Source organism: Manduca sexta, chromosome 4 (assembly GCF_014839805.1).
Source record: "Manduca sexta isolate Smith_Timp_Sample1 chromosome 4, JHU_Msex_v1.0, whole genome shotgun sequence".
Lineage (NCBI taxonomy): Eukaryota > Metazoa > Arthropoda > Insecta > Lepidoptera > Sphingidae > Manduca > Manduca sexta.
The window spans coordinates 1,100,856-1,125,386 of NC_051118.1; the positions used below are offsets into that span (position 1 = coordinate 1,100,856).

Below are 24,531 nucleotides of genomic sequence, written 5' to 3' on the forward strand. Positions count from 1 at the left end.
TGTCTATTTCTGCCGCCAAGTAGAAGTGTGTAGTCACGGTTGTGTTCCGGTTTGAAGGACATCGTAGTCAGTGTAACTACTAGACATAATAAGAATTAACATCTTATGTCTTAGGATGGCGAAAGCAGTGGAATACCAAACAATACTTTGAAATTCAAGGAGTTGTATCGGTTACCATCAAGTGAACGGCAAACTCGGCTCGTCATTCAAAGCAATAAAAATGATGATTATCTCATTATCCCTCGCCAGTCCACACAATTAATCCGACCGCGTGTAACTTAACATGGGTCTGAGCCATGACTTAGATTTTGTAGCTCGAATTTCGCAGTAGAACTTATGGTCTTTAATATGATATTAAATACTGTTTTATCAAACTATTTGTAAAGATACAGTGTAGGTAGGGAGTATTATTAACCGTTTACATAATTAACATATCAATGGGTAAATTAAGATAACAAATACTCCTTAACCACTTTTACAAATGACTTGAAACATGCGGTGGTATGGGTGAAATTATTTAATAACTAAACTAATAAAAATCCGGCACTGACAAAAACAGTCTTAATATTAAAATTATAAAATGATGTATCATGGCAAAGAACGCAGTACCATGCTGTACTAATGTTCTGTTTATACTATTTAATGGCAAAGAGCAAAATTTTCCGAAAGGTACCGACATAACATATAGGTACTATAAGAGGGGCCCGAACACCGGCCGAGCGCACCCGAGTAGCGACGACTGCGGGCGCGGTGGAGGGGCCGGGCGCGGGTGACGGGGCAACGCGGCGGCGCGGCGCGGCGCGGCGCAGATCACCGAGCAGTGTGCCACGCATATTACGCACGAGCTGTACTGTTGTGAAACATTAAATACACTGCTGTATTTACGTTCTACATTATTTGTGAATACCTCCAACAGTTCAGAATCGGGATATTCTTACGCCCATAAGTTGTTTTTACCATCATGGGAAAGCGATCTCGTTCGCGATCGCGGGAGCGACGTCATCGTACATCAAAACATCGGAAGCATAATGCGCTGGAGTCCCGTCTAGAAAACTTAGAGAAACGGTTGAACAAAGTGCTACAGCCGCTGGACTTGAATTTAACGACGCGGGGGAGTTTTACACCGGTTCAACAATCGAGTGATACAACAAATTTAGTGTTTACACCCCCAACAGTTCCAGAAACTTTTTCAGTATCAGCATGTCCATTAGCACAAACAGGGTCGACGATGTTGGTGGGTGGCGGCAAGCATAATGAAAAATGCGACACGCCGGCGTCTACGCTACAACCGCCCGCGCCGCAAAATTTGCACAGTGTACCTACTGCAAACAGCGCGACTTCTGTGGTTTGTTCGACAAGTCAAGGTCAGATGAACAAATTATTACCGGGTTTAGATAATATTCCTGCATTTACCGGAAACATGTGTAGTGACAAAATGAGTGCTCAAAATTGGATAAGACGATTGGAGTCGTTAGCTAAAATTTTTGCATGGGACGAACGATTTCTTATATTTCAAATGACGTCAAAATTATCAGGCAATGCACGATTATGGTTTGATGCACAACAGGATATTGACTTTAGTTGGGAGGAATGGAAGGAAAAAATAGTTGTTAATTTTCCGGAAGGAAGAGGAATAGCCTCAAAATTATATGATTTTGTAACAGTGATGCGAGAAAATAATGAAAGTGTATTAGATTTTTATTAAAAAAAAAATCATTAGGAAAGAAATGCGATCAACCTGATCATGTTATAGCCGACGTAATAATTTTCACATTGAATGACCCAATATTGAAATCGGGAGCCCGAGGTGCCGCATGCCATGACACTAAAAGTTTATTACAATATCTAACAGATGTCGCTTCAGATTCCGCGTTGATTGATAAAAGTAAAAGTACCAGTGTCACTAAAGAAAATAATAAATCTGCAATTATTCGTAAAACAATGCCAACTCGTACAAAGCGAGATGACATTATGTGTTATAATTGTGGCACTAAGGGTCACTTTGCGAATCAATGTACAAAGAGCGAAATAAAACGTTGTGATCGTTGTTATAAATTTGGTCATGATGTTTCCAATTGCAAAGAAGAAAAACAGTGTACTATATGCCATAAATGGGGTCATGATAAAGAACAATGCTACCGTGCAAAAAAAGAACTTACTGATACGCCTCCTAAATTATATCGTTTGACGGATGTCGATGAAAATGACAAGAAATATCATAAAGACGTTGTCATAAATGGTATTAAGTTAACGGGGTATATTGATTTTGGTAGTGCATGTAATACTATAACTACTAGCGCGGTGATGCGAACAGGTTTGGAATTCAGTAAAGGTTCATCTCGTACAATTCGGGCTTATGGTGGTAGTCTTGTAATACCAGTAGGTGAATTGACAGCTCATGTTGCACTAGACTGTGCATCTGGAACTGTACCCATTTTGGTAGTAGAAGACAATCTACAAGAAACTGACATGATAATAGGCCGACCGTTTACAGAGTTACCTAATGTAGTTGTGACAAAAAACCTACAATGAGTTGTCCATTTCTAATGTTAACGATACTGCTAATAATTTTAATGTTCTACCAACAGTCTCAACCGAAAATAAAGTGTTGAAGTTGTCTGTTGCGTATGATGTTACATTATATCATGGTGTAAATCATGTTTTAGTTACGATACCAGACGATGTTAAACAATTAAATTCCAACGTAATTTATGTCAAAGCTTCTCAGCATCGTGAGCCTGGCAAAGAAATTGATATTTTAGAAAGTCCGATAGTTTTGAATCAAAATTACGCCGAAATAAAAGTTGTTAGTCGTAATCACTCACCTTTAACTATTTATGCGACCAAATGTATTGCACGCGCTGAAATCTTAACACCAACAATTGAGTTAAATACCGATTTAGTAGGAAAGGATCGAGAACGACTGGACGATCTTCTCAAACGATACGATCATTGTTTTGCTGGTATTGAAGGGAAAATAGGATCAGCAAATATTGAAATGTCCATTGAAGTAACTAGCTCCATACCATTTAATTATCAACCGTATAGAATGTCACAACCCGAAAGGGAAACAGTTAAAAAAATCATTGACGATTTGTTAGAGCAAGACATTATAGAGCCAAGTAATTCTGATTACGCAAGTCGTATCATTCTGGTATCAAAAAAGAATGGGGATACTAGAATGTGTGTAGACTATAGACATTTAAACAGTATTACCCGCAAGGATAGGTACCCTTTACCATTAATACAGGATCAAATCGACCAGCTCAATGGGCAGAAGTACTTTAGTACACTTGATCTCTGTTCCGGTTATCATCAGTTATGGATACATCCTGATAGTCGAAAATATACGGCTTTCGTAACACCATTCGGCCAATACCAATACAAAAGAATGCCATTTGGACTAGCCAATGCTCCAGCTGTTTTCCAAAGGGCTATTAACCAAATGTTAGGTAGTCTACGATTTCAGTTTGCTGGAGCTTACCTTGATGATATTATTTGTTTTTCTAAGACCACTTCTGAGGGTTTGGAACGACTAGAGGCAATCTTGAAATTAATATCCGATACGGGTTTAACGTTGCGCAAAGAAAAATGTTCATTCCTTAAGACTAAAATTAATTATCTGGGCTTTGACATTGCACAAAATGAGATTCGTCCATCGCCTCATAAAGTAGAGTGTATCAAAAATTTCCCCAAACCAACTACCATTCATCAATTAAGGCAACTCATAGGACTGGCTAGCTATTTCAGGCGTTTTATAAAGTCATTTGCTTTAAGGGCACGTCCCTTGACTCTATTATTAAAGAAAAATTCTTCATGGTCCTGGGGAAAAGAACAGGACGACTCTTTTAATGATATTAAGAATGCCTTGATGTCACGACCGGTACTAGCGATTTACAATGAAAAATTGGAGACGGAGGTGCATACTGATGCCTCTGCGTTAGGTATTGCTGGTATACTGATGCAAAAACAGCTTGATGGTCAATTGAAACCTGTGGCCTATGTGAGTAGACAGACTACGGTGGCCGAGTGTAAGTACCATTCGTACGAGCTCGAAGCACTCGCAGTGGTCATGAGTTTAAAAAAATTTCGGGTGTATCTTTTAGGAAAACCGTTTACTGTAATTACAGACTGTAATGCTCTTAGCACTACGTGGACAAAACGAGATATGGTTCCGCGAATTGGTCGGTGGTGGCTCGAACTACTCGAATACGATTTCAAAGTGGTGTACCGTCCGGGGACACGTATGCAACATGCCGATGCACTTAGCCGCAATCCGGTTATTGCAAACGTTTTACACATAGATCAAAAGACATGGGTAACTGCTGTACAGCAGTCTGATGATAAGATTAACAATATAATATCTGATCTCAAGTCTAATAGTAATGAAACTGATGCTGTAAAGAACGATTATCGCCTTGTAGATGGTCAGCTATGTAAATTGATAGATGGGAAGAAGAGGATAGTTATACCTAAGTCAGTTAGGTGGCGTATTGTAAAAATGTACCACGACGATAATGGTCACATGAATCAGGAAAAGGTGATTGAATTGATTCGAAAAAAATATTGGTTCGAAAAATTACGTCGATTTGTTACAAAATACGTAAAAAGTTGTATTTCTTGTCAATTTGCTAAGAAACCCACCGGGATACAAAGGGGTAAATTATATCCTATAGATAAAGGCAATACACCATTTGAAACTTTACATATTGACCATCTAGGCCCATTCTGTGAATCACAGGAGGGCAACACTTATCTTCTGTTAGTCGTAGATGGCTTTACAAAGTATGTGTGGCTGCAACCGGTACCTAATACTCGCACCGAACACGTTTTGTCGACACTAGCACTGTTTGAGAAAATATTTGGTACGCCTGCTCGCATCATTAGTGACCGAGGTAAATGTTTTGCAAGTCACCAAATGGCAAGTTTTTGTGCTAAAAGATGCATTAAACATGTTCAAAATGCTGTAGCTTGCCCGCGAGCAAACGGGCAGGTAGAACGATTTAATCGCACAGTTTTACAATCGCTTACAGCCTGCATTGGTGACAAACATAATCAGTGGGAGAATTACTTATCGCAAGTCCAACGAGGTATGAATTCTACAGTTAATAATTCAACAAAGAAAAGTCCTTTCGAGTTAATTTTTGCTTTTACCCCACGATTTCCTTTAGATGTTCCAAATCCAGAACAGGATACTCCCGATATTAATCAAAATCGCAAAGTGGTAGCAGAACGTTTAGCAGATAATGCTGCAAAAATGAAAACTCGTTATGATAAGAGCCGTATAAAATCAATAAATTTTCAGGTAAATGACTTAGTTCAGGTAGAACGAAGAGTATTAAAAAAGGGGATAACAAGCGGAAAACTAGTTGACAAATACGTTGGTCCGTATAAAATTATTACAAAGTTGGATAATGACAGGTATCGAGTGGAATCATTAAATTCAAAAGGTCGGAAATACCGGAACGTAATAGCAGGAGATAAGATGAAACCTTTTAGAGTACAAGAAAACTCTGATAGTGAAGAAGATGAGTAACTTGGATAGATGATAATTCTTGTCATTATGATAGCCATAATAGTTATTGGTTATATGTTTCATGTTCTTGGTTATATTGTGAATCTTTAACAAACAAAAAAATGATTGTTATGGACATAAGGTCTTAGAGATCTGTTAATGAGTAAATTATGAAAGATAATCCACAAATAGTTAACGTGATTAAAAGTATGATGTAACCGATGTCATGGTGTTTTATGATATATGATATCCATCCATATTAGTGGGAGCCAGTTCGGTCAAGCCCAAACTGCCTAAAATCAGTTCGGTCAAGCTTATGCAATCAAGACCAGTTCGGTCAAGCTTAAGCTGTCAAAACCAGTTCGGTCGAGCTTATGCAGCTAAAACCGGTTCGGTCAAGCTTAAGCTGCCATAACCAGTTCGGTCAAGCTTACGCAATCAAAACCAGTTCGGTCAAGCTTAAGCCGCCAAAACCAGTTCGGTCGAGCTTATGCAGCTAAAACCGGTTCGGTCAAACTTAAGCTGCCAAAACCAGTTCGGTCAAGCTTAAACCGCATAATTCTTGTTTGTTCCAGGTCGGACAAGGCAGCACCAGTTAGGTCAGACTCCTATGTTCATGGCCAGCTCGGTCAAGCATATTCCGAGAAAACCATCCTAGTTCAGTTTGGTCAAGACAACTTCAGTTCATTTCAATGTTGATCGATTAAATAATTTCTGTGTTCAACCCTGTAATACGAGGTCGTATTCTAGCTCAGGATGGACGACTATAAGAGGGGCCCGAACACCGGCCGAGCGCACCCGAGTAGCGACGACTGCGGGCGCGGTGGAGGGGCCGGGCGCGGGTGACGGGGCAACGCGGCGGCGCGGCGCGGCGCGGCGCAGATCACCGAGCAGTGTGCCACGCATATTACGCACGAGCTGTACTGTTGTGAAACATTAAATACACTGCTGTATTTACGTTCTACATTATTTGTGAATACCTCTAACAGTACTAATATCATAAATGCGGTCTGCAAATCGTTCTAATGATAATTAGATATAAATTACGAAAGGGAAGCCGGCAGAAATTGGGTATATGGACCCTTAGCCACTGCCGTTGTTTATATGCATATCACTACATAGTATAAAACAAAGTCGCTTTCTCTGTCCCTATGTCCCTTTGTATGCTTAAATCTTTAAAACTACGCAACGGATTTTGATGCGTTTTTTTTTTAATAGATAGAGTGATTCAAGAGGAAGGTTTATATGTATAATAACATCCATTAAATAGTGGAGAAATACTTTTATTTTGTTATGTTATACCCGTGCGAAGCCAGAGCGGGCCGCTATGTTTTTATATGCAACGTTCAGTTTTTCTGTAGTGTATTTAGTATCGGCATTGCACCCGTGCGAAGCCGGGGTGGGTCGCTAGTGCTTTATACAAGCAGTTTCTCTTCCCATCATACAGTTATAATACACATAAAAACATCTAAAAATCACCAAGATGTTTATGTTACGCATAATAACACGCGGCCGTAAATAAAATAGTAAAATTAAATCGCGCATCAGTCTGACTAGTAATTTTAGATCGCGCGGAGCGCTATGGGTTCATAATTCATTGGAAATCATATTGGTAATAGGAACGAAGCTATGTGTTAAGGAATGGCTTTTGCTACATTGATGGTAATTGGACTACCCCGGTGGTCTTTTAGTATTGCGAGCGCGTTACGACCACAGTTTTGAGGTGCAGGGTTTGAATCCGGTCGGACAGTTATTTAGTTTTTCTGCTCAGTATCCGCATCTAGAATTTGTGCCTGAAAAATTGGTGCTCTAATTGCACATTTGTCTACCCTTTCCGGGATAATGGATGATTACAGATAGTACTTTACTTCTTTTAATGTTGTGGGTGTTTATGTGCAGTGATCTCTAACATCAAGTGAACTGCTTGCTCATTTGCTGCCTTTTGCAATAAAAAAAAACGACCAATAAAAAACTACTAAATCGTAATACTATTAGTTGCATATAAGGATATTTATTTATCGTTTAACAGCTACGAACTGCCTGCATTTATTGATGACGCCATATTTAAATTACATACCACTTGTTATGACTATCACACAGTCAGAGTGACATTAAGTCAGTTCAATACAAAACGAATTAGCATAATTTGAATCTAACTCATTTCATAATTATATGCATACAATGTCAGCAACAAATAGCAAAAAATAGCAGAATGGATTCAAAAGCCTCAAAAACTGAACCCTGTTTAGTGCAGCTCAGTGTGAAGAAACAATTAAGTAAGCCGGCATAACTGTGCCGACCGTCTGGGGATATTTATCTCTCGCCGATCACGTTTTTGGACATTTCTTCATTTACCATCAGGTGCCACTGTGACATGTCCTTAATAAATAAATAATAACTTTTTATTTCATTCGTGGCAGATAAGGGCATTAAAGTAAATAGGTGATTTAAAGTTTTGAATATATTCACCTATTGCTGTGACTAACTGTAGATACCTACTTGTACCTATAACCTGTGCGGTGTATTGCAATTGTAATGGTATTTATTATCTATTCTGAATTGCCTGTCTGACGTCAACACTTGAGAACACTATTGGGCACCAGATTTTACACAGACTTAGGCAATACAGGACGTGTGGATTGTTACTTCAAAATACAACGATGCAAATGTCAATGATAGAAGAGACCTTATTTAAGTTAAGTCTAACATTACTTATTATACTAGCTGTAATGTATTTAAGGCAAGTACAATATTTGCATATTGCTTTTTTCTTCTTTTCCATTCAATTCCCTCCCTTTCCTTTAAGATTAGGTTGTGTCTATTTCTGCTGCCGAGCAACAGTGTGTAGTGACTGTTGTATTCCGGTTTGAAGGACATTGTAGCCAGTGTAACTACTGGACATAATAAGACTTAACATCTCATGTCTCACTCAGTATGGCGAGCGCAGTGAAATGCTAATGCTTTGTAATTCAAGGTGTTGGATGGTGTTTCTACTGTTTATGGACGGTCGTATCGCTTACCATCAGGCGAATGGCAAGCTCGCCTCGTCATTCCAAGCATAAAAAAAACTTTAGTACTAAATAAATTAATAATTGAGATAATTTCGAAGATTTATTTTGGCACTAGTGATTCATAACATCAATAACTACGGAATTCACTAACATAACTCAGTTAGAACAATTATATATGTAGAAAAATATGGTAGGTACATGTCTGTTGCTACACAATAAAGTGAAAACGAATTGTGTACAGTTATTTATGTTGTTTATCAAATGTACTGGAGGAATGTAACGTTATAAATCAATTTATATTTAGCATAGAGCTTCGTGCACGCCTGTTTCATTTGGCGTGTTACACAATGAGTATATTATGCATCAACTCTCCCTTCATTCTTTTTATGTTGAAACTTTCTTGATCATGCTAAGATACCTTGTGGATCTAGTCTTAAATAAAGTTTTGGAGATGGCTACGACAGTATTGCTAGAATCGGCGTTATTTTTATATACTAGCATACGTTACTATATAAAAATAACGTATTGAATATTATTAGTTAACTATACTGAGGTATGATAAATAATACTAATTATAAGTTATATCTTTTCTCTACAGGTCTTCACTATCCCACTAAGTCTACATTACAACTTGAAAAAGTGAGAACTGAATCTTAGGAATTAAAATAGTTAAAGATTCTTTATAGATCCTGAACCTAAGAATCCTAGGGGACCAATTTAGCGTCTTAACTCGTTATTACACTTAAATGTGTGCGTGCGCATCCACGAGCAACTTAGTAGCTACTGAATGATTTTAATTTGAACTATGGTATTTAATACCTACATAACAATAATTGAGTTCGTGCATTAACACTACACATGCAATGTGTAATGTTTGCGAATAACATGAGATGACTGAACACCTAATGCAGAACTGATATCGGATAAAACATACGATTCTATCACGTGTATTTTATGTAATTATATTCTGACGTTTGTTGATATTATTTGTTAATTAATGGTGTATATACAGACGCTTCCTATGTATATATTTCACTAAAATACACAATTGTAATCATGTATTATTCTCAATTCTATACAATTAATACCACCACACGAACGTCTTGCTAGACTTTACACCTTTCATTGAAAAAAACACAACCAAATCATGATACCAACTTCGTTTTAAAGACGGTTCATAATAACAAAGCATATTTGTATCCCAAATTTAATAAGAATCGCCATTCATATCTATACTAATATATAAAGCTTGTAAGTGATGTTTGTTTTAACGCGTTAATCTCAGAAACTGCTATATTGTTTTTTTTCACTAATAAGAAACTACATTACTCCTGAGTTCAATAAGCTTGTTATTATGGAAACATTATTTCAGGAATAGTAATTATTTTGCTAGTAGTCAATACACGCGATACAATCGTCAAACACCTAACATTATAATAGCATAATTAGTTTCACAGTACCTTGTCTGTGACCGTCGGTCTCGGGGCTGGTTGTGGCGGCATGGTGTGCCTCTTGGCCGCTTCGGTAGGCATCGAGTCATCCTTGTCGCCGGCTGCCAGAGCTGCAGAAGAGAGGAATTAGTTAATATACTAATTTAAAAGCACGTGTTGAGAAAATACTGCCTTGGTAACGTAGTTAGACGGCGCACTCTAAAGTCCTGGGTTCGAAGCCCGGGTCAGTATTATTTGGGTTTTTTCTGCTCAGCATCAGTCCGGAGCCTGGAGTTTGCGCCCGATATGGCGGTAGGCTCGTCACCTATCACATCATGGGACGGAACACCCTTGGCGAAAAGTGAGCACCTCTGCATACCGCTTCGGGGATAAATACGTGATATGTGTTTGGCGTGTGTTAAACAAATTAACGAACTACTTCATGATAGAAAACATAAGTATATGTGCGGGGATCAGCCTGTTTACATCCGGAAGCAAACATGCCGGCAAAATTGTGTCTATTGGCGAGGTATTCGACACTACCAATACCCTACTCTGCTTACCTTATGGTGCAATGGAGTACATTTTAAGCGACCGTAGTTTTTAAAATAAGCTTACTGCCGCTATAATACCTACCGCGGGAAACTATAATACTCCAACTTTGAGATAGGAATTATCAAATATATATTGTACTATCGTCAGTTTTGGTATAGTTTTTGACCATAACAACACGACAAATGAATATGCATAGACTAAACACCTCGATATATTATTCAGCAATAAAATGATTTTTATGATGAGCTCCAAGCAAGGAGGAAACTTCCGTCACACGTCATATTGTATTAAATCATAGAGGTGAACGCATCCATCCGTCTTATACTAAATTAATTGATTCAAATTAGTATGTGTTATGACCTCAATTTGTTGATTACATTAGGATTTGCCTGCAAGCATTTAAGTACATATTTTACACTAAGAAAGTAACAAGGTCAATATTCAGTGATTATAATAAATAAATAGTCCCGCGTTAACTTAATGTTGGTTAAGTTTTCCATAAAAATAATACTACTGTTGGTTATTTATTAGACCCTATACAAAATCCAATTTTAGTCTGCCGATTGCAGACCAAAAGCCGATATATGTGATACTCCGCTATGCAAGCTAACCTAAATTAATGATGCATTGTTTGTGATCTCACCCACTTTAAACAAAGTACATGATTAGTTTTGTCGCTCTCTTTTGTATAGAACGAATTCCAAGTACAAGTACATGCAACGTCAAACCCCGCCCAAATCGGGTGCGAGCTACATATCAATTAAAAGAAACTCGCCCTTCCAAAACCCTACTCGTTCAAAACACAAATAATTTGTATTTTTTTTTAAATATATTCAAAACTTTGTAAAATCATTGGAAAAAAAGACCCGCTTGAATGTCAATCACAACACTGCCAACTGCGCTGAGTCTGACCCAATCATTCTCTCGAACTAAAGCCAAAATATACATCCATAAACCGACAGCTACAGGCGCCCGGCGCTCGGCAACGCATATAAATATTCCACTCCACGCTAGCATGGTTTTTAATTATACAAACAATGGAGTAATTCGCATTTCCCCTGCCCCTATTAACGCAAATACAAACAGAAACGTTTCTGAAATAACAGCCGCATGTTTTAACTCTACAAACATACAAATGATCCTTTTTATACATAGTTTACATGCCGTTTAGAACTATTCATTCGTTCACTATTTAAATGTGGTATGGACTATTTTAATATTGCTTTTGTTAGTGGTAATTTTCCCTAAAACCATGTTATGACTTGGCAAAAGTATATCAGTCTATTTAGTTCTTGAATATGAGGAATGGTAATTTTTACCAAGATTTATTATTTTATATATCTAAATGGTCAAAATTTTCAGCAAATGGAATTAGAAAATGATTTGGCTAGAGTAATATGTTATAATTTACATGTGTGTTTTGTACAAGTGCAGTGACGGTTGGACCAATTTGAATAAAGTTTTATTACATATTATACTCTCAACACAAGTAAATATTCCTGTAAACTAAATGTTAGTGTTTAAGATTGGCACGTGCAGATTTTAGTGCTAATAGTTTCACACCTAATTTGGCGGATTCGCGAGGTCATATCAAATTATCAATGATGCTTATAAGCATGCTATTCAAGGCAAAAATAGAAGATAAAACTGTAAGAGAACAGTATCTATGGACATAGGACTAAATTACTGAAAGTATAATAGCAATATTATAATACTACAAAACGGAATAACATGACATTAAATAGAAATTTCAGATCTCAGTTTATCATAGACTAAGGTAGACTGCATTTTGTAAGTAAAAAACAGTCTTATGAGGATATATAGCGCAATGAGTGACGAGCCAAGTGTAAAACGAGAAGTCGTGGATTCGATCTCCACACATAGAAAATGGTTAAGAGATATGATTATAAATATTATAATCGTTTTTAATGTAGATATTATCAACATTACCAACAGTAAAACCCATAAACAAAACTTGTAATCAGGGCAATGTGCAATTGTTTTGTATGTATATGTATGTAATGCTAGACACACTGCGCGGTAAATACGTAACCTATGCAATGTGGGTGCTCAAAATATCTCTAAAGTGATTGTTTGGTACCTGTAAAGTGAAATCTTTCGGCGCAAAATTTTTAATTGGATTATACTAATTCGATGAACTCTTATAATTTGTCAAGATTCAAGAATTTGACCCTCGATTTCAGTGTTAAGACCTTTTTCCAATATGTAGAATTGATTAATACAATTATAAGATTATCTAAAATAGTTTACATCCCTTGACTGTCAAATGTTAAGCTGCTGTCAACAGTACTTTGAGAGCAACTTTAATGCGATGAAATAAACTCTATTATTGATAATTTTTTTGCAGCACAACACTAAACGGGTTGTCATAAGATAAGAATGTATTTCTTACTATTGTCTGTCAATAACTTATGTTTGTATTAATGGTGTACAATAGTGTTTTAATTTATATTCTTATAGAAGTAGACACTTTAACAGGCGTCAATGATTTATCATTACTAAATACCTAGGTCTATCGAATGTTAGACAACGTCTAGGCGGCCACTGCATTCTTTATAACTGCTACAGCGTATTTCAATGTGTTCAAGTTAAAAGCCTGATGTTCCAAGGTCAGGAGCGCAATCAATACCGTGTATGTTCCGTATAATGTTGCTACTTGCTACCAACCCTCGGTTTAGTAGTACTCAGAGCATGTTAAAACGTTCTAGCAAATTTATAAACAATCATCCGATCAAATACTTATGGTGTATCAGACATAAATATTTACATTATGGCATCACAACGAAAAACTTAACAACTGAACAAGATCAAACTCACATGAAGTGCAGCTCGGGTTCCAACAATCGTTGAACACCATGATCACACAACACTATGTTCCAGATCACCACAAATCCACAACCAACCTACTCCTTCAAAACACCAATAACATGCACTTCAATAACGCCTGACGCAAAAAGAGATGCTTTTTAATTTTAATCTAGAATCCGAATCGAAGTCCCACGGGAAATGAGGGCTTTTACTCTCGATCTAAAAGCGAAGATATCGTCTCGACGTCTCCGCGTCGACTGGCCTCTCCCGACTATATACGCTAGTGGCGTGCGTCAGACCTAGCGTCTGACTGAACGCGTATTATTATCCACTACATCACTATAGTTCAGTCAATTTTTGGTCAGCGATATGAATGACTCAGTATTTACCTTTGAATTGATTCGAACAATTTATGTTTTGTTATTAAGTTGAATTATTGTTGCATGCGTGTTTTCTGCAGTCAGGTGAGTATTGGTCGTAAACATTAAGACTCAAAAAAATTAATTTCTTTACTATGTGGCACTACAGTGTTTGTCATCTTTGTAGGACACTTTTGTTGTCACCTTAGGACCTATATTTCCATTAATCACTATAATGTCTTCAAAACGGAATCGCGCGCTAGTGGTTGGTAGAAATAGAGAAGTATCTACTCAGAAGTTTCCCATGTCAGTAACTTATCTAGGTGATTAGTCTGTCTACTATAAGACATAATTGAAATAAATATACATATGTACGAAGTGCGTGAGGAAGCCTTTGCCCTATTGCTATGTACCAGCAATATCTCATGATAATAAATTTATATATACACGTGTTAATGCGTTTGTTAGTTTGTCATTTTAAGCATCAACGGAACTATATGATATTTTAGATATACTTCAAGAGCCAAAACAGGCTTGTCACCTTCTATTGGTCTATACTTTAGAGGCAGCTTATATGAGTAGTAGACTGGAAGGTAGTTAGGAATATCTGGTAGGACAGCGATTTGGGGGTTTTCTAACTCTATTTGCCTCAGGATGGCGAACGCAGTGGAATACCAAACATTAATACTTTGTAATTCAAGGTGTTGGATGGTGTTTCTACTGTTTATGAGTGGGCGTATCGCTTACCATCAGACGAACGACAAGCTCGTCTTGTCATTCAAAGCAATAAAACAAAAACAAGACTGATAAACCGAGCCGGAGTAAGAGCTAGCGAATGACTTTCAACTGCAAAATCACGCCGCAGTCTGGCACGGTGACAGATCAGATCATCGCCGCTGTTCGCGAGGTGTTCACGCGAAGGTCGCGTTCCGTTTATTTGCATTGATTACGTTATTATTTGCGGGAACTGATATCAGATGTAAACATAATTATTTACTAATGTTGTGACTAATCGTCTTATTGGTGTAGTGGCAGTAGTGTTGTGGAACGTGAGGTTTGGACTTCGATTCCCAGACCTAACAAACATGATTTGTGTATGATTTTCGTCTCGAAATAAATATATCTGAGTTATTTTGAATGGGAATTTGTGATCAACATATCGAGAAATTCGCCTCGTTGGGAAAAAGTACCACCATTTGTCGACCATAATTTGGAGTGGTATAAGCAGATGTAAGAATGGTTAGGGCAATCATAACTGATTCATTTTGTGTACCCGTTAAAGATGATCGATTGTTAAATATATTTCTGTGAATATTTTCACAGGAAAATGATTCAGAGTGTTATAAAAATAAATAACATCACCCACTCGTACTTTCTGCCCGAGTTCTTTCGTATTTCATAGTTTCGTTAGAGATGCTGTTCGGGATATATTTATTTTACTTTTTCGAACCAAGCGCCCGTTTATTAATATTCCTCTTTATTTATTTTGGTTGAATATTTTTCTTAGTATTGATATTGCTAAAAAAATAATTGTTAGTATTACTAATGGATTCAACTACGGTATAATATTCATCGAAAATTTCATTCAATGCGTCCAAATCAATAATGTTAAAGCCTTACTGCGTCAGTGGTATAGTTCGGTACGATTGCAGTGCTGAGGTCTCGGCTTCGATCCTCTGGTCGGACAATAATATTGGGTTTTTCTATTATTCATATGTGCCTGATATGGCGATAGGCGCGCCCTCATCACATCATGGGACGGAATACACACGACGGGAAGTGAATGCGCTAGTTGCGCTTCTGCCTATCCTTTCGGTGATAAAAATCGCGTGTGTGCATGACTATAACGATATCATATCGATTTGAGACGGTATGCATGATATATAAAATCTAACCCAGGAATATTACGCTGGATGTTAACTTGACTAAGTACTTGGTCCAACCCAGGACAAGGGTAAAAAATTTTGCACGAGCATGGCAAAGGGGCTACACTTGGTGAGTTGAGTGGTGTCTAGACAGAGCATCGACTGACGAGAGATGACAATCAAAGGGTCAAAGATTACCTAAAATAGCATAGCAGTATCGTAACAGACGCGGCGTCTGGCGTCTGCGCGTGGTAAACACTGGCCAATGCGGTGTGGGCCGGTGACTTACGACCGCAGCACCAGAACACTTGCGAATGTATTGTTCTCAGAAGTTTGCATAGTGGTCAGGGTTATTCTTATGGAATTATTATATTGATTCCTGGCTTCTCAGTTGTGAAAGCGTTTTCCGGGATTAAAGTCCCGCTATATATTTTAGCGGGGTAAAAAGGATCCTATGTCCGTCCTAGGGTTACAAACTAACTCCATACCAAATTTAATCAAAATCAGTTTAGTGATTCAACTATAAAGGGTTACAAATTGACCGACAGATACTTTTGCATTGCTAATATACTAAGTGTTACTCAGGGCTTCGCCCGTGTGAAACGCTTTCCTATAAGTTCTTAAAATACAGCACGACACGAGCGCCCATCAATTTAAAAAATAAGGTTAAAAATATTTAATTATTTCCTCATGGGAGCAATTTACCGGAATAAATAGCATATGTTATCCAGGACATAGTCTATCCGTGTATGAAATTTCATCCAAATCCGTTCAGCTGTTGCTACGTTTATAGCAAACTTTCAAACAATTTACGAACTTTCGTATTTATAATAATATAGTAAGAATAAGAAGTATGGATTATAATTTATATTGCTATAAAGGTGTATAACCGAAGGAAACCTTGGATAGAACATCTAGCTCTTTCGCTGGAAACTGCTTGTTCTCGATGAATCAATGCTGTTTCTATAGTTAGTAATACTAACTTTAATTCTGAATAGTATATTACTATTTACGGTTAGCTGTAATAGTTTAATCGGGCTAACAATTTGCTTGTATCGTAATTCTTTGTAAAAACTCATAGCAATGCCAGCTAAGCCCAGGCTTTAGAACTAGGGCCTACACTCGCCTATTGAAGTTTCCTAATTTAGATCAGTCATTCGATATTGTAATGGTTGCAAATGGAGTGATTATGTCATCGGCCTTGATGGTATATTACAATAACATACAACTGATCCATCGATATTAATTTATTATGAGCAGTCATGATTTATTGACTTGTTTGCCAATTAAAAAGGAAAGGAACGATAACTTAGACGATAGAAGTCTAGGTTTTAGTAGCGAAGGGTGAAATTTTCCTAAAAGGAAGCCATCACTTATAGGTACTACTAATATAAATACGGTTAGCAAATCGTTGAAAGATAATCAGTTTTAACATATATTACAAAAGGGAACCCGGCAGGAATCGACTTATATGTACCTTACGCCACTGCTAAATTTTGATTTCAGGACATCATTGTAATATAAGTAGTCGTTTTGCTTGGTCAGGCGAACGGCTTGCCCACCTCGTCATTTTTTTTGTAGATAGCTATGCGGGTTTTCGACTTTAATATTGGCTCTTCGTTGATGAGGCAAATTGGTAAACTTAATTATTACAACTCACAATTGCGAATAACATTCGCACGAAAATTTTGAGCAACCAAATGTTCTCGTATTTATTTTTCGAATTATATCGATGCATCTTACTCAACATGGAATTTTAATTTACTTCCCAACCACGTATCGCTGAGTCAACCTATGTGGGATAGAAAGCCGCGAGGAATAAAGATTTCCACGAAAATCTAACGTAAACTAAACGAAACGTAACATCTTTTTCATATCTTTCAAGCATTTAATAAAATTAAAGCAGCATGTGGTACATTTATAGACCAGACGCAAATTGAATATATTTGAGTATTTATAAAGCGAAACGAATGAGTGGTACTGCTTATGGTAACTGGTCACAATCCAGAGACCGAAAAATCGTAGAATATGCTTATAAATCTGTATCACCATAGGGGTAGATGACTACTTTTTAAGAATACATTTTTTTAAATGTATTTCATCCAAAATGTAACGTAAGAAAAATCAACGCAATTTATTATTAAATAATAATTAAGTTATAAAGCTTTAAACAAAGCGGTAGTTGTCAAATAACAGTTATAGCAAACAGTGACGTCACCGAGTGTCACCGGCCACGACACTGCGTGCCTGAGAAAGAAATAGCCCGATACACCTATCACGCCCCCATTTTTTTTCTTATCAGTATTTCAAATGTTAGTAGCTTGTTGTATTTTTTTTTTCAATAATCGATCTACATCTTAATCTTCGATCACATCCCTATAATAAAAAATGTAAATAAAACTTTGTACTGATTGGTACATTAAAGGTATTGGCAAATTATTCAAAGTGACGGCTAGACAGAGCCAGCTTACTTATGCTACTGGTAAAATCTTAGGGGCCTTATTCTATGCCACACGTTATTTTTTAAAGTGTGTAAAAAGTAAGTACACACCTACTGCGTCACGTTGATGACAATTGAAATTGGCATATAGAGTTTTATTCCATGCTAATTTCACGAAGATAACGTAAGAGTTACACTGCCACAAATAATTAGGCCCCAATTACTTTTATTTACACCTTACTATTTACAAACATGACCATCTATTTACCTGAATCACTAACCATCTATATATTTAAAGTGATAATCACAAAATGCATCACAACACCCGATGAGATCACCTCTGTTTACTCGGTAAGATGACATCAATGTAAAAATCACTGACTCGGATGAATTTAAACACTCATTATTATGTATACGGACGTTAATGTCACATGAATATTGAGAATAAATACAGGGTAGGCGGTTAGTTCACGTAAAAATCGTAAAAGTGATAGTTGGGTTCGTCTTTGGCGATAGACACATTATGGAACGAAACACTCATGGCGAAAAGTGGGGCCCTTGTTGTACTGCTGCCTACCGCTTCGAGGATAAGGGCGTGATATGAGTTTTGGTTTTGTTTTCTGCCCTATTGTACCCATAAAGTGGCTAGGCAATATCGAGTTGAACATATTGTACTTGGCTTTAGTACCTTTAATGCCTCTCATAACACGGCTCAGAGTATGTGTGGACAAAAACAGAAAAGATACCATGATTATAGCAGTATGGAGTCGTTTGGTACCTTAATAATTAGCCTTCTAACCATATTATTACAGCGCGCAAACAGACTATAATAATTTTATGATGAGTATGAGCTTAAATCTCGTATCACTTCTTAATTTTTCACAATGAATCAGTGTCATAAATGTCATCGTCGCGAGTTCTGTGAGTGCAGGTTTTATGTTTACTAATAAAACGTATGCATATACACTAGAATAACATGCGCGTGGGCAGAATGTCGTCGGGTCACGCGACAGTCGGGCTGGCGACCGTGACGATATAACTGGTTGCAGATATTAGGATCTCCAAACTAAATTTAAGAAACGGGTAAACCGTTAGCATGATTGTTTCCGAATTACTTGAACCTTGTCTTATGGGTTTTATTGATGAATAAAATGTTTTATTTTTGTACGAGAGATAGGTGAAAATAAATGTAAACGTCATAAAGCGTGCGCCCGCTGTAGCGGAACCGCGAGCCGGCCGCGGCAACATAACTGAGAACAACGTTACCGTCCATGCTGCGCGAGGAGAGCTTGCGGTTGGAGAGCGTGCGCGCGAAGTGCGGCGGCGCGCGCGCGGGGTGCGCCGCGCGCGACTCGTACTGCGTGCGCCCGCTGTAGCGGAACCGCGAGCCGGCCGCGGCAACATAACTGAGAACAACGTTACCGTCCATGCTGCGCGAGGAGAGCTTGCGGTTGGAGAGCGTGCGCGCGAAGTGCGGCGGCGCGCGCGCGGGGTGCGCCGCGCGCGACTCGTACTGCGTGCGCCCGCTGTAGCGGAACCGCGAGCCGGCCGCGGCAACATAACTGAGAACAACGTTACCGTCCATGCTGCGCGAGGAGAGCTTGCGGTTGGAGAGCGTGCGCGCGAAGTGCGGCGGCGCGCGCGCGGGGTGCGCCGCGCGCGACTCGTACTGCGTGCGCCCGCTGTAGCGGAACCGCGAGCCGGCCGCGGCAACATAACTGAGAACAACGTTACCGTCCATGCTGCGCGAGGAGAGCTTGCGGTTGGAGAGCGTGCGCGCGAAGTGCGGCGGCGCGCGCGCGGGGTGCGCCGCGCGCGACTCGTACTGCGTGCGCCCGCTGTAGCGGAACCGCGAGCCGGCCGCGGCAACATAACTGAGAACAACGTTACCGTCCATGCTGCGCGAGGAGAGCTTGCGGTTGGAGAGCGTGCGCGCGAAGTGCGGCGGCGCGCGCGCGGGGTGCGCCGCGCGCGACTCGTACTGCGTGCGCCCGCTGTAGCGGAACCGCGAGCCGGCCGCGGCAACATAACTGAGAACAACGTTACCGTCCATGCTGCGCGAGGAGAGCTTGCGGTTGGAGAGCGTGCGCGCGAAGTGCGGCGGCGCGCGCGCGGGTGCGCCGCGCGCGACTCGTACTGCGTGCGCCCGCTGTAGCGGAACCGCGAGCCGGCCGCGGCAACATAACTGAGAACAACGTTACCGTCCATGCTGCGCGAGGAGAGCTTGCGGTTGGAGAGCGTGCGCGCGAAGTGCGGCGGCGCGCGCGCGGGGTGCGCCGCGCGCGACTCGTACTGCGTGCGCCCGCTGTAGCGGAACCGCGAGCCGGCCGCGGCAACATAACTGAGAACAACGTTACCGTCCATGCTGCGCGAGGAGAGCTTGCGGTTGGAGAGCGTGCGCGCGAAGTGCGGCGGCGCGCGCGCGGGGTGCGCCGCGCGCGACTCGTACTGCGTGCGCCCGCTGTAGCGGAACCGCGAGCCGGCCGCGGCAACATAACTGAGAACAACGTTACCGTCCATGCTGCGCGAGGAGAGCTTGCGGTTGGAGAGCGTGCGCGCGAAGTGCGGCGGCGCGCGCGCGGGGTGCGCCGCGCGCGACTCGTACTGCGTGCGCCCGCTGTAGCGGAACCGCGAGCCCAGCCGCGGGAACAGCGTGCCGCGCGGCGCCGGCTCGGGACTCGTCAGTCTGCGCACACCACACCACACGACATTAAGTACACATTTAATTTCAACGAGATTTACAGTACCAAAAAAACTTGCGCAACTCATTTTTAACCGACATCAAAAAAGGAGAAGGCATTCGACATATTCATTCGGCATTTTCATTCGGCATCATTCGGCATTCCATTCGACGTGTATTTTTTTTATATTTTTTATCTCAGAACTCGGTCATTGACAACCGTACTGATACAAGAACTTGCTAGTCTAAAAAACGTAACATTACAATGATTGCTAATATGGCAAAAACGAGCGAGCCGTTGCTGCAACCGTTCATGTGCCGCTCACCTCAGTGCGCCGCGCGCTACGAGAACAAGTCATTTACTGCGCTCTTGTACAATTACTTTTGACGATGCGTCTCAAATAAGTGTGTAACATAAAAATAAAAAAGTATTGCCATATCCATCATTGTATTGATGGCACACCAACCCTTAATTAACCGGAGATCTTTTATTAGCAATATTGATAATAAAAAAATTAAATACCAAGCCCACCAAGCTCGAAATAAACAATTTTAATTACCTGAAGAAAGTATGGTGTTCGACGCAAGTCTTCCACAGTTTTTTGGCGGCGCGGTGGTTGGCGAGCTTGAACCCTACCGTGGACTCGAACTGCTCGAACTCGCCGGGCCGCAGCTTCACGTAGAAATTGTGCCGCTTGTAGCTGATCTTCAAGATCTTCGGCCACGCGAAACGATTTATACGTAGTCTATAAGGAAAATACATTATGAATTTTCAATAGATAATTTCCCATGTATAACAGTTGCAGTAGCAGCTACAGTCACAGTTGCTGTAACAATTATTATTGCAGTTACAACTACAGTGGTTAGTACACTACTCACTTTTCTCTGTGCACGAGCAGTCCTGAAGAGCACACACCGAGCGTGATGTCCACGTTCTCCGAGTCCTTTGCTGGATGGAGGTCCACACCGTACATCGCCAGTTTCTTGGCGTTTTCCAAATAGTTCAGCTCCGCTTCGGCTGGCGTCTGACCTCTGTGAAAAAAACAAGAATTAAATTTTATTACGTGATCTTTATGGTGCATTTTGCGGGGTGTTGGATGAGTACTACAAGTCCGTTTTAAAGATTGTGGCTACACTAAGGACAGTGACAGAATTGGCCGGCCTAGACCTAAACATAATAGCTTTTTTTGTTCTTTTTTTTTCAGCCAAACCTTTAGTGGTATCGTGTGAGTTATATTTGGGTAACTAACTTAAGACACAAATTTTTGCACACATTTGTCGTTTCGCATTTGACCTAGGACTAAGTAATGTAGCCACTTTAGGCCCGAAGCCTGTCGATATTAGGGTATATCCATGCTTTAGACAATACAAGGATTATATATCAATGCTCCTAAAGTAAGTCGGCCTTACGGACAATTCGCCACTGCCAGACAATAAAGGTTCCACTGTCAAAGTCTGTAATCATAATTTTCGTCAATCACCATTCCATCAGGAGGCCACTTCACTTGGCATCAGGAACAGTGGAGCCACTTTGCTATATCTATACTTCCATACTATTTTATAAAGCCGAAGAGTTTATTGGTTTCTTTGAACGCACTAATCTCAGGTGCTACTGGTTCGAATTGAAACATTATTTTAATGTTGGATAGCCCATTTATCGAGGAAGCCGCGAACAAATCGTAGATAAAAAAAAATATTAAGATACACTTTACGAACCTGTGAGTCTTGTGCAGTTCCACAACCTTCTCCTCAAGTTCAGCGGTGCAGGATGATGGTGGCACGAGCTTCAACTGCTTGCACATCTCCGCCCCCACCTCCGACTCCTCGAAGTCGCCCAGCTCCGACTGGAGCAGGTAACTCGCGAGGAGCGCATGTGTCACTGACGAGCATGGGAGACGACCTGAAGGAATTGAATTGAGAAAATTGGTATACGGTAAACATGTTGTGGTCTCAAAATGGGATCGTAACATTTAAAGAAAAGAACTTTCTTCCTTGCTTGCATCTGTGCAAAGTATGCGTGTTTCAATTAACAGCTTATTACGGTAGGCGAAAAAAAATACTTTACTGTAAGATGATGCTTTCCGTTATCAAAAAATCTGGTGAAAGCGGAAATTTCTGAATTTGTCAAACAGTATTATCGAATCCAGAACGTAGCTTACCTTCAAGCAGATCCTTGCGCACGGCCAGCACGAGCTGGTACCTGGTGACCTCCTCCTGCAGCTGCGATGGCTCAGGTGGATAGAACTTCACCGCGAACCGCACCGACCACGGCTCTTCTGCAAATATTTAGAACACGGTTAATTTTCGATACAGCTTGTATTATTAGATGCTAGATAAGTCGTATGCAAAAGTTCTTCAAGGGTAAATAATACCGGTTTGTCTATATTTATACAGAACAGTTTATAAGATTTTGGCTAATGTAATTACAGAGTACTTACAAGACTTAATTCTTCAAGTTCTGGCTCAATCAATAATACGTAATAAATTGTTTTGTATTACGTGGCCATTAGTAGCAGGCAAGCAATTTGCTCATCACGCCTTACCATTCGAAATACTAACATCATTATAACAGAAACCAACTATATTTATAACAAGGATATACTAACGTTTAACCATTTTGGAGACGCGTTTCTCGAGGTCGATCCACACTCGCGGGTCGCCGCGGTCGTTGTACAACAGTCCGAAGTAGTCCTTCTCCACCAGGTTCAGGCTCTCGCAGACTTTCGATAGCAGCTCGTGGCCGCGGATCTTCCTCTGCAAATAATAGAATAAGGATATAAATAAGAATCACATTGGAAATGTTAGGTAATAACCAATGAGGCTTTAGTATGCGAATGTCTCCCAATGATCTTAGAATATCCCAAAAAAAAAACCGCCTCAGTAAGTTGATGTCGTCGAATTTTGGTGTTTGTGATTGTTTGGAAGACTAAAGCGTCAGTCACGTGCTAGTCTCTTAACCAAATAAAACTACACGGAGTTGAGTTTGTTTGCCTCATTCTGAGCACGTAGTTTGTTTGTGAAATTCTAACGTCAAACAGAATTTTCGAAGCACTGTTGTGGTCTGATTGATGGACATGCAGTCAGTACTGAGCAATTATGAGCACAGTATTGACTCAAAATGACAGACGTACAGAACCACACATCTCCTTTCGTCATACATTACCATGAAAACAATCATGGCTGCCACAACCGTAAGCTTAGTGCGGTACCATCAATTATAATCAAGACTCAGGGTTATACAAGTTACTACTTACATCAACATCCAGCTCCATGATGGAGTCGTCGAGCAGTTTGACCTTGACCTTGGCCATATTGCCGGTGGCTCTGCGACGCGGTGAAGCCTCCTTGCTCTTCGACTTCGCATCCTCCTTGCTGTCTTTGGCCACGCCCTCCGGCATCTTGCCGCGCGACCTTCAAAACCTGCAATAAAGATGATGATCAGTTTAAGGATCGGAGAAATTAATTATTAAATAACAAAGAAACTCGTATCTCGATCGTTCCTTTGGAAAATAAAACCTAAATTGCGTACGGTTGAAAATTGAGCTATGGCTAAAGAGTTCTCAGATTATATAGAACGGACATTAGGAAGATGTGTCACAAAAATCTTGCGCTTAATAGCATAGATTATTTATAACAAAGCTATATTACTATTTATAATGTGATTATTTGTGTGAGTTATTGTAATAGCATAGATCATTTATAACAAAGCTATATTACTATTTATAATGTGATTATTTGTGTAAGTTATTGTAAACAAATGCATTAAGGTTAACTTAAATAGAAATTGTAAACATTTGTCTGAAATGGCGGTAGTGCTTAAATGTTTTGACGTTCGAAATGATATATA

The 24,531-nt window shown here is 39.8% G+C and overlaps 2 protein-coding genes across 8 annotated transcripts in view; one reads left to right on the plus strand and one right to left on the minus strand.

The window, feature by feature from the left end:
* LOC115453675 (protein 4.1 homolog) overlaps positions 1-24,531 on the minus strand; it is a 104,126-nt gene that overhangs the window by 18,895 nt on the left and 60,700 nt on the right. For 3 of the 4 annotated variants that reach the window (XM_037441066.1, XM_037441063.1, XM_037441060.1), the window contains exons 2-9: positions 23,939-24,104; positions 23,291-23,438; positions 22,844-22,960; positions 22,401-22,584; positions 21,564-21,716; positions 21,245-21,430; positions 20,518-20,690; positions 9,987-10,087 (exon numbers count right to left, since the gene is read on the minus strand). In XM_037441066.1, the coding sequence (XP_037296963.1) occupies positions 9,987-10,087; positions 20,518-20,690; positions 21,245-21,430; positions 21,564-21,716; positions 22,401-22,584; positions 22,844-22,960; positions 23,291-23,438; positions 23,939-24,082 (1,206 nt within the window). In that variant the 5' untranslated portion in view covers positions 24,083-24,104. Of the gene's footprint in view, positions 1-9,986; positions 10,088-13,349; positions 13,605-20,517; positions 20,691-21,244; positions 21,431-21,563; positions 21,717-22,400; positions 22,585-22,843; positions 22,961-23,290; positions 23,439-23,938; positions 24,105-24,531 lie in introns of those variants that run through there. The other variant, XM_037441072.1, reaches the window with a different exon arrangement.
* Positions 667-6,469, plus strand: LOC119190071. 4 transcript variants are annotated; one of them, XM_037441123.1, is made up of 3 exons: positions 667-1,364; positions 6,091-6,177; positions 6,266-6,469. In XM_037441123.1, the coding sequence occupies exons 1-3, from the start codon at positions 1,261-1,263 to the stop codon at positions 6,453-6,455; spliced, it is 381 nt and encodes a 126-aa protein (XP_037297020.1). In that variant the 5' UTR covers positions 667-1,260; the 3' UTR covers positions 6,456-6,469. The 4 variants fall into 4 exon arrangements, with proteins under 4 accessions (XP_037297020.1, XP_037297029.1, XP_037297025.1 ...); XM_037441132.1 differs by having other exon boundaries at positions 6,091-6,172; XM_037441128.1 differs by having other exon boundaries at positions 6,091-6,114.

Coding starts and splice junctions, on each gene's coding strand:
- LOC119190071 (XM_037441118.1), top strand. CDS start 962: ATGGGAAAGCGATCTCGTTCGCGATCGCGGGAGCGACGTCATCGTACA. Junction 1,365..6,090: donor GGTTTGTTCGACAAGTCAAG/GTCAGATGAACA, acceptor TGTTTGTTCCAG/GTCGGACAAGGCAGCACCAG.